This window comes from Sylvia atricapilla, chromosome 2, assembly GCF_009819655.1.
Source record: "Sylvia atricapilla isolate bSylAtr1 chromosome 2, bSylAtr1.pri, whole genome shotgun sequence".
Classification (NCBI taxonomy): domain Eukaryota; kingdom Metazoa; phylum Chordata; class Aves; order Passeriformes; family Sylviidae; genus Sylvia; species Sylvia atricapilla.
Window position 1 is genome coordinate 36160618 of NC_089141.1, and position 9553 is coordinate 36170170.

At 41.2% G+C, this 9553-nt stretch overlaps 1 protein-coding gene across 1 annotated transcript; it reads right to left on the reverse strand.

Moving 5' to 3' along the window:
- Positions 1-417: 417 nt before the first annotated feature.
- Positions 418-8383, reverse strand: LOC136375673 (high affinity choline transporter 1-like). Its single transcript, XM_066341325.1, has 8 exons — positions 8206-8383; positions 7106-7219; positions 5383-5538; positions 4776-4924; positions 4125-4268; positions 3016-3169; positions 1961-2178; positions 418-1533 (listed from the first exon to the last, which is right to left on the reverse strand). The coding sequence occupies exons 1-8, from the start codon at positions 8381-8383 to the stop codon at positions 1012-1014; spliced, it is 1635 nt and encodes a 544-aa protein (XP_066197422.1). The 3' UTR covers positions 418-1011.
- Positions 8384-9553: the final 1170 nt, after the last annotated feature.

The window sequence follows — 9553 nt, forward strand, 5'->3', positions numbered from 1 at the left end:
GGGCTTTTCTGTACTCATCTGTGGCTTGAATCTTTTGGGATCTTGCCTTCAGGATTTTAGGATTTTGTGACCCTGCAGGAAAGTTTAGGATCAGTTTCCAGCACCCTTCTGTCATCACAGTCCTCTGAGTTCTCACACACCAGTTTGTGTGCGTCAGACACCATCCTGTTGCTGTGCTAGGGTAAAACCTTGACAGAAGTGATTTAACAGATTTTAGACAAAATTCATCCAATAGTCTGTCTGGCACCTCTGTTTTTCTATCTGGTTACATTTTTGTAAGTAGTGGCTGTGTAAATCTCCGTTAGTGAATAGTTAAGGGCTGTTGGTTTATCTTGCTTACCTGTTGCAGCCCTACCAGGTTGTATAGAGGGGGTGTCACACATTCCCAGGCTGAGGGATCTACTGCAGTGGGGAGAGATGTGCAAAAACTTTTGTAGTATGACGAAAAAGCTTTGTAAAGCATATAAGGAATGGTGCAGGACTGATATTACCGCTGCACTGCTGTGGCAGTTGCACTGCTTTCAGTAATTTGTGTTTTCAGAAGTTTGATTTTTTTTCAGGGATGATTATGCTAAACCCCTTTCTGTGTAAAGGAAACAGGCCTACTCACTTTTTTTTTTTTTTTTTTTTTCCTTAAATCAAGAATACCCAGTCTATCAGACATTAATTTGTTTTCTTTGTGGTGAGAAAAGTATGTGACTTGGGAACACCCTAAGAGTTGGAGCAGGATTATAGCTTTGCTTTCAGTTGGAATACCAGGAGCACCTCGAAGCAACCACTGCTGGGGCCCAAGGTGTGCTGTGGTCACCACCACAAGATTGTGCTCCATCACCGTGTGACTTTAATCGCTGCTGACTTCAAACTCACATATTCTGCTTGGATGAACTGAATGCCTCTTTATTTTCGATGAGGACTTTAAATAAACCATTAGTGAAGAAGGCAAAGAGTGATGCTGTCTGTGCCATGCTCTAACTGCTGAACACACCATGTCTTTCAAATTAAGCCTCACATTTAATCGTGGTTTTCTTCTAGTGCAGTGGTTGGCAAATGCTCCTGTTTCTCCACCTGCTGCAAGGGGATGAGGATGGCAGTTCCCCCCATGATATTGCAAACATCCCAGCTGCGAGGGAGGAGGTTTCTCTGAAACAAAGCCTTGGCCAGGTGTGAAACAGCAAGGATTGTACCCAAGGTGAGAGGCACAGTGAATGTTTTAAAGGGGAAGAGCTGACTGTAGGCCCCATTCACCAGGGAGCAGGCTGGGTGGCAGATGATGGGGGGAATGCTCAGGGCAGGTTCCCCTGCCAGTCGCCTCAGCAGGAACCCAAGCAGGAAGCCAGCAGCTGATCCGTAAGTGTTGGTGCTGGGTGCAAAGAGGGCACAGCAGAGCTGGGGGAAGAGGAGGGCGTACACCAGCTCCCCACTGAGGAACCAGAGGTCGTAGACAGAGCTGGAGTAAAAAGCCAGACCAGCAGCCCCAGCCCCAAACACAAACATGGAAGTCCTCGTGGCCCACAACACCTCTTTCTCTGAAGCCTGTAAAGCAGAGATTGCAGCATTAGAGACACAGTGTTTTCAGGATGGCCAGCGCTGCCCTGGCCTGGGCTGGTTTTCCCCAGGCCCCTGATGCTTTCAGGCACTACTTGCCGGCAGCAGCCAGGCAAGGCAGGCATCCCTGGAGGGGCCCTCTGATTTTAATGGTCATGGTTTTATGCTGTTTCCAGTAATTCCTTAGTCCAAATTTCATACTAGTCATGTTAGAATGAGCAAAGCTCACCAGTGTGGGTATTGGTACCCCTTCCAAGGATATGAACACCCCTGGCTTATGTTTGGAGCTGTATCTGCAGAAATCAGTTTGGCAGCTGAAGGACACACACCTCTACTCGCAGACCGGTTTAGAAATGACCTTGAAGCATGACTGTTTTTCCTGACACCAAAACTACTGAATGCTGCAGCCAGGTACCTTTTTCCTCAGGATTTTCCTGTAGATGTTGTGAGCGAGCATGGAGCCAGTGGAGAGAAGAGCTGAATCTGCAGAAGACATTGCAGCAGCAGTGATGGCTCCTAGACCAGTAATGGAGATATATGCTGGGCAGAGGTGTTGTAAAACAAGTGGTAATATCATTGCTGACTCCCCTCTCTCAAATGGACTTGGAAGACCGTAGCTTGTCTGATTCCAGTCTTTAAAACGAAACAAGGAAAAGTCACAACAAATCCTTTGTGGACACTTCTGCTAGCTTTGAAATTGCCTTTTCACAGGGGCCAGTCACATAAGGGCTAAGAACTGAGATCTACTCAGTGTTTTAGGACTTAGATTGATTTTTTGGGTTATTTTGTGGACTTTTCTGATTCCCCTTAGCATACTGCACCTCCCACCAGATCAAAAATTTCCCTTTTCCTCAGTAGTGTCTACAGAAATAGGTGTGCTTTGTGTGATTCCAGAATTGGCTTAATTAAAGGTCAACCTCTAGACACTCCACATGAGAAAAAGGGAATTGGATGAAGTCATCACTCCACCTGATTTCCTTGAATGTTCAGTGATCTGGCTGCACTTTTACCCTTGCTCACTGTCAACACAGGACTGATTCCCTACATGAGTTTACAGGACTGAACTTCTTGATTCCTTTGAGCAAGAACCTTATTAACAACTGTAGTAATATTGCTGGGCCTTACATGTCTAAGGCATGAGCAGAAGGAAGCATAAAATTTCTTCCAAAATAGGATTATATAAGGTTTTATGGAGTCTGCCTTCATCTTTCCTCAACACAAAGTATGGGAAAAGTCATTTCATCATAAGGAAATAGCTTAAAAAAGGTCTTGGGGCTGTTTCAATATCTGTTAGTAGCTGTGCAATGTACCTCAGAGGGCTCCACATTTTCTGGTACGGATCACCTGTCTTGGTGTCAAGGACCATGGAAGGGGGTAATTCAGAGTCTCCATCAGGACTTCTTTGGATCCCATTTTAATCACCTTTGCCGAAAACACACTGACTGCTCAGAGACAAACAATTTGTTTTACCTGTTGATGCTGCGACTGCCCCAATGAGCACTGAGGGGATGGCCATTGCAAAGCACCCGAGTCCAGAGAGATAGGAGATGAGCCTTGCCTGTCCTGTCGAGGCAGCAGAGAGCACCCTTTGGAAGTAAGTCTGCCACGGGATGCTCCCAAGCACCTGAAACATTTATCTGTTACCAGTGGTACCCACTAGGCTGCTGTAGGGCATCATCCATAATAATCGTTAGTGTTACCAAGTTCTCATTTCAAATGCATAAATGTTGCCTAGCTCTAACTCTTGAGGATAATATTTCTGATAGTTGAGAATTCCCTTTTCCTTTGTTTTCATTGCAATGGATGTGAAATTTTAATGAAAAAAGGTTAATGGTTTGGCAGATGGAGAAAGCTGAAAAATGGTTGTTTGGAATTGTGAATCAGGCACAGAGGAAGTTAAAGCAAATTTTTTCAGGAATGCAGCTTTTCTAAATAAATCTATCCAAATTAGCTATTCTGCATTTAAAATGAAAAACAAAACCATAATTTTCACTTTCTTAGCAGATAAAATAATCAGATAAAATCTGAAGATTCTGTCCTCACCAAACAAGCTTCTGTGTGTCCTTATTATCCGTTTAGTAAGAGCAGAACAACCTCCTGGAGTCTTGGCTATATTGGTAACTCAAAAGTTGTGTTGTGCTGTGGAGCCAATCGCACTGTGCTTGCTGATGACCTGCAGTCATGTAATTTTTTTTTTTTTTCCAAATAGAGGGAATTTTACGTATTTATGTTAAAAGCACACTATTGAGGTTGCAAGACCAGTATCTCAAAGGGTAGGAAATTATTCATTTTGGTGCCAGAAGAGGACCTGGCTACCTGGATGGTCTTACCCAAGAGGTATGTTCCTCCATGTGGGTAAAGGATGGAGTGTCCCTACTGTTTCTTTTCATCCCACAGCTTAGTCCTGGGTCTCCCCAGTCCATTTAGATTGCTGGAGGGGGTGCTGAGAGACAGTCTTACACCTCCAGCTCATGCCAGCTGACCTTGCAATGTAGGGCTACTGGCTGCTAGAACTCACAAGCTTTCCAGTCCCCCCACAGTTCCTCCTCCCAACCACTTGTCCAAGAAATACTCCATACCAAGTAGAAGAAGTCATCCAGCCACCTTCCAAGATACTGTTTTTCTGTCTTCCCAATCCAAGGGTCTTGGTAAGATTGATGGGTTGCAGTGTAATAAATACTTTCCATTGCAGAATTCACCAGGGCAAAGGGGATACAGATCCACTAGGATAGAAATGGAACTTGTTAACCATTTTCCAGGTGTCCTTGTTTTGGGAGAATATATATTTAAGTTAAGGTAGATGTAGAATGTAGAGTTACATAAGATTAAGGCTAGCCTTAAAGTCTTCCTTTCTCTCCCTTCCTTACTATAAATCTATATGTTTCTGGTTCGTGGCATCATCAAGAACATGAGTCTGTAATTCAGGTTAATTAATCCTTTCTGTAGACAGATCACTTTCCATTCAAAATGTTTCTACACAGGTTCTGCAAACTTCACTTTTGTGCAGACCTTTTTGTGTTCACCCAGCAAGGCCAGTGGCTTGTGTGAGCAATCTTAAATGCATAAGGTACAAAGACTTATAAAGACTGTAACATTCTCAGGAAACCTGTTGTCTTAAAGAGGAACTGTAGGTCAAGGAAGTTATTTTTGGTCAGAGACATGCTGAAAAGAAGAACACGACCTTTCCCTTTAGTTAGAAAACTGGTGCTAAAGAAATGCACAGGACTTACCAGGCTGAAGGTGATGAAAACCATCTGGATGACATCGGTGTAGGCAACAGAGTAGAGGCCTCCCAGCAGTGTGTAAAGTATGACAGTGCATGCCGAGATGGTGATAGCCAAAGAGCCTCCAATATCCAAGATGACCCTCATTGTTGCTCCTGTAGACAAGGACAGCATTCAAGTATTTTAAGACAGATTTCATATGTGCAGAATACAGGATAAATAAAGATATGTTATTCCTCTGGCACCAGTACAACATACGGTATGAAAAATGCGGTCTACAGAGAGTGTGCACAGTGGGAACTCCAGAGGCCATGATTCCTTCCTGCTCTTACTGCTTCACCTTGCTGTATGGCCATTGCCAAGGCACTTTGCCTTTTTACATCTGCTTTCCTAAAGGCAAGAGGAAGGTACAAACTCGCATTGAAAGGGTTCTCTTATAATATAATGAATATATAGCACTATTTGTTTTAAACCTGAAAACATATTTTCTAGAAGTGAGAAATGCTTGCTCCTCTCACAAAAGGAGACATGAAGCTCAGCTTTCCACAATTCCCAAATGTGTATGACACTCTGTCAGTCCTTTAACAAATATAACAGGAGCGTAAGTATTTACCCAGGGATGCCAGGATAGCTGCAAACCAGAACACCTCTCCTCGCAGTGGTGGAATGAAGAGTAAGGTTCCCATCATGTTCCCATAAGTTTCTTGAAGGGGGTCCATCACTGTCATGTAATTCTTTGCTCTCATTGGATTTACAAAGAAGCAGCCACCTATCAGAAAGTAGTGACATTTTGGTAGAATTTTGCATGTTTTATATTCCAGGAAAAAAAAAGGTAAGAGTAATATGGTATATATGTATCATACCCACTTAGTGAATTCGTACTTAATGATCCCTAAAGAATGATTCATCCAACCAGACACCAGAGTTTAAATTCACTTGTTAAACGTGAGGTTTCATCCATTTGAGAGGTCCCCTCTTATAAAGGATATATTCTTACAGCTGATATATGTGACCAAATACTTTTGACACACCTAGATCTTTCTGGAGCGGCTGCTGGAGGCCAGAGAGGACCCCCTGTGGTACCCCAAATGGCACAAAATACCTGTGTGACTCTAAGAGGAATTTAGCTCAGTGGATAACCATACATAATCTCCTCTGCATTCTCAAAGACGTACCGATCTGAGACATAAAGTTTTCTGAAAAACATCCTGTGAAAGATGTCAGTAGACAGAGAGGCATTGAAGACTCAGATTTGGCTAAAAAGGAGGTAGAGATTTGTCCTTGGTCATGTGATTCAACCTGTTAATATATGGTCCTTTTCTGATTACATTTTTCATTTGGTGGCTTCATTGTCTCTTCCCAGAACTATATTGTTTTAATCTGCGCATTGAGCTGAGTCCCACTCACCTTCACCTAAATATTGAACCTCAGATGTGCAGCCATCTCATTAAAAACAAAGAATACATATGGTGTCTAACCCTGAAGCCAACAGGACTGCTTGTCTGGGCACCACTGACCTGAGCAAAGATTGCAGGATCAGACCTGCACTCCTCAGTTTCATTAGTAAAAATTACTCACATAAGCAGTGCTGGCAATATATTTCCAAGCCTGATTCATATTCACGTCAGTTGGACTCTTTTCTTTGACTTGAGAATAAAGGGTATTGTTCTTTTAGAAATTCCTGTGTAAGGTCTGCACAGGTCTCCTTGCTTTCATCATCCTTTGTCCCTAGAGAGTTATGGTATAACACAATGTGGCCTGAAAGCAACTTTTGTCTTGGCAAGAGAGCTGAGCCTCAGCATGAGTCCAGTAATTCTCAGAGTTAGAAATGGCAGCTCAGGTATAGAACACTGCACACTTAGCTTAGTTTTAACAAAAAAACGACCTGCTATAAAGTGACATAAGCTGGAGGCGCGACATGTTCATCCTGAGACAAGACTACTCAGAAGAATGCATTTTAGTGGAAAAATCAAGATACTATTATTTCATTACACAGAAATTCCAAGGAAAAAAAGAGATACCAATATTCTCAATAGTCTGTGAATTAGCGACCTTGTGAAAAGAGCAATATGCACATAGACACATTCTTCTAAATCCTCGGATATGATTTTTGTTCTATAAATTACTACAAGAAGACAAAATTCTACACTAACTTCAAGCTACCCTAACTGATGTTTCAGTTCAGAGGATAGCATTATAAATGCTTGTTCTCAATATATGGGAGACTGATAAAAACAAAATCATATTTAAAATGTACCCTATATTCTGTTACATATCTTAATATACTCCTATGATATTTTTAAAGCTTATGTGTCCTAATTGCATGAATTATTTACCAATAACAAGGGACAAGGCAAATCCCACAGGTGCCTGGATCCACAGTAATCCTTTTGAAGGCAGGTAGACGATTTCAGCTGTACTGTTGATATATGCTCCTCCAACCCAGGTGGCTGTAATCATGGAAGATGAAAAGGTCAGAGTTCAGAGACATGTTCTCAACTAACTGTGCAGAACATTCTGAGAACTTGTAAACATTTTTATCATACAAATATTTAATCACACCTCTATTTTATTTGCATTTTTCTGCCATACAGAGATGTGCTGCTGACTAAAGGTAATAGTATTAGAATCTCATTCTAAATAATTTTTCAGCTTCAAGAATGGATATTTGTGTGTGCATGGAAAAGCTCAATGTTTAAACATTTAGAGGCAGTTTGAATATAGTAATTTTTAATTACATTTTTTTCTCAGAGGAAAACTTTTGCTAGAGGAAGTGGGATTGCCTTTGGATAATTGCCCTCCTTCAAGAGCAATACAGGGTCTAAGAAAATAGACATTCAGGAAATAAATGCAAACAGGCAATACAGTCAGATAACAAACCTACAACAATGATTTAAGTGTCTTAGCCAGGCAAATGCCACTGGGGAATGCCTTTACAAAAAACAGGTCAGGGAAGCAAATTTCAGATTATGCCAGGCAGCAGTGAGAGAAAAGAGAAGTTGAGGGGAACTCTCTCTTTAAGAGAGAGACCAATGCTCATCATGAGTGACAACTTATTTCACACAGAACTGGTCTTCTCTGTGAGTAAAATTCTTCTGTTATGTTGGATATCAGAAACTGGTTCACCATTAAGACCACAGTCCTCCTTAATGAAAAGTGTTGTATTCTTTTGTCACTCTTAAATTAAACTCTTAACTCTTAACTAAACTCTTAAATGAATCTCTTTAATTTAAAAGAATCTACATAAACATTAGGTTCTGCTCAGTGTGAAGAGGTTTGTAAGAATCCATCCCAAAATGATTCATGAAACCATACTCCTTTAAAGTCACACTTAGGCAAAATCTACCCTGACATTAAAGCAGTTCACTTCCTTTGAAAGAAAAGTCACCCAGTGTGTTTTAAGAAGAATCTTTTAAAGTCTTTTAAGAAAACTTACCTGTTGCAGTAAACAATCCAATGAAAACATTTATATTCCTGCCTCCAACCATGGCCATCTCTGTTGGGTTTCTGTTCTGCTGATCCTTTCTGCTTTTCCAAGAAGCCCAAATTCCAGTAGCAAAAGTTAATGTAAAAAATACACTCAGAGATACTAAGCCTGGTATATTCAGAGCCATTTTCTGTTACTTAATTTAGGTTATAGAGGCGTGATGATAATGTTCTTTGATTGAGTACACAATCAGAAAAAAATCAGTGGAAATAGCGGTGCCTTATAAAGAAACTGCTGAGTATTTGCTGGACTTTGCAACGAAAGAAGCAGTATGACACAGAGTGACAAACCCAAAGGTCTGGAGAACCAGATGCGCAGTGTAAGTCTTTGGAAAAACACTGACAGTTCTGCAGCCTTCCCCCTTCTCCAGTAGATATCCAATCTTATTTTTGAGAGGAGCAAAGATTAAGAGCATAGGAATTAGTGTTGATATGCATAATGGAACACTGATGTGAGGGGTATTACTAGATTGGCTTAAAGTAGGGGAAATGTTATATTTTGTCTGATATGAAATGGTATGAAGGTACTCCATATTTCTGTGGGTTCTAGGCACAAGGCTAAAGCAGCAGATAGGGCTAAGAATTTGTCTGTTTAAAGGTGACTAGACTAAACTCTCAGCAGTGATCAAAATAAACCTAGGAAACAGAAAAAAAGATTTACCACTGACCAATGAAAGGAGCTACATGACGATTCTTAAAGCAGTCATTGGAAAGTGGTAGGAAAGTGAGGTGGTGTTGGACTCTTCAATGAAACTATAGGAATGATAATAGACTTTTTAACTTTGTGAAGCTCTCTGTAAACAGAAATAATTCTGGAAAAAATCCTTATATATGCATTACAGAATTAAGTTGGTTACATTTATTGTACATTTATTATAGAGTTGCCACACTGATATCTTTTTAGTTGCTCTGTCAATCTTTACCATATATGGTCCACATATGGATCTTTATAACTAATTCTATGTTAAATCTGCCTTTTTTAGGGTACATGTATATCCTTTCCTGGATACCTTTGTTCCTCTGTGGAGTGGGTAGCTCCCTTCCACAGGGAAGTCTCAGACATCTTCCTCTCAGATGCTCTCTGACTGAAAGGCCAAATCTTTTGGAAGGTTTTCTGCAGTGCACGAGCTCCTGCAGACAGACAGGAGTAGCTGTGCATGGAAGTGGCAGTGGCACAGGCTAAGCATATCCCATCAGCAGGATGGGAAGGAACACATAGGCACATAGGTGATGGCTGTGAGGAGAAAAGAGAAGTGCAGGGACTTCATATTTTCTGTGACACCTCTCTGTACAAGGGG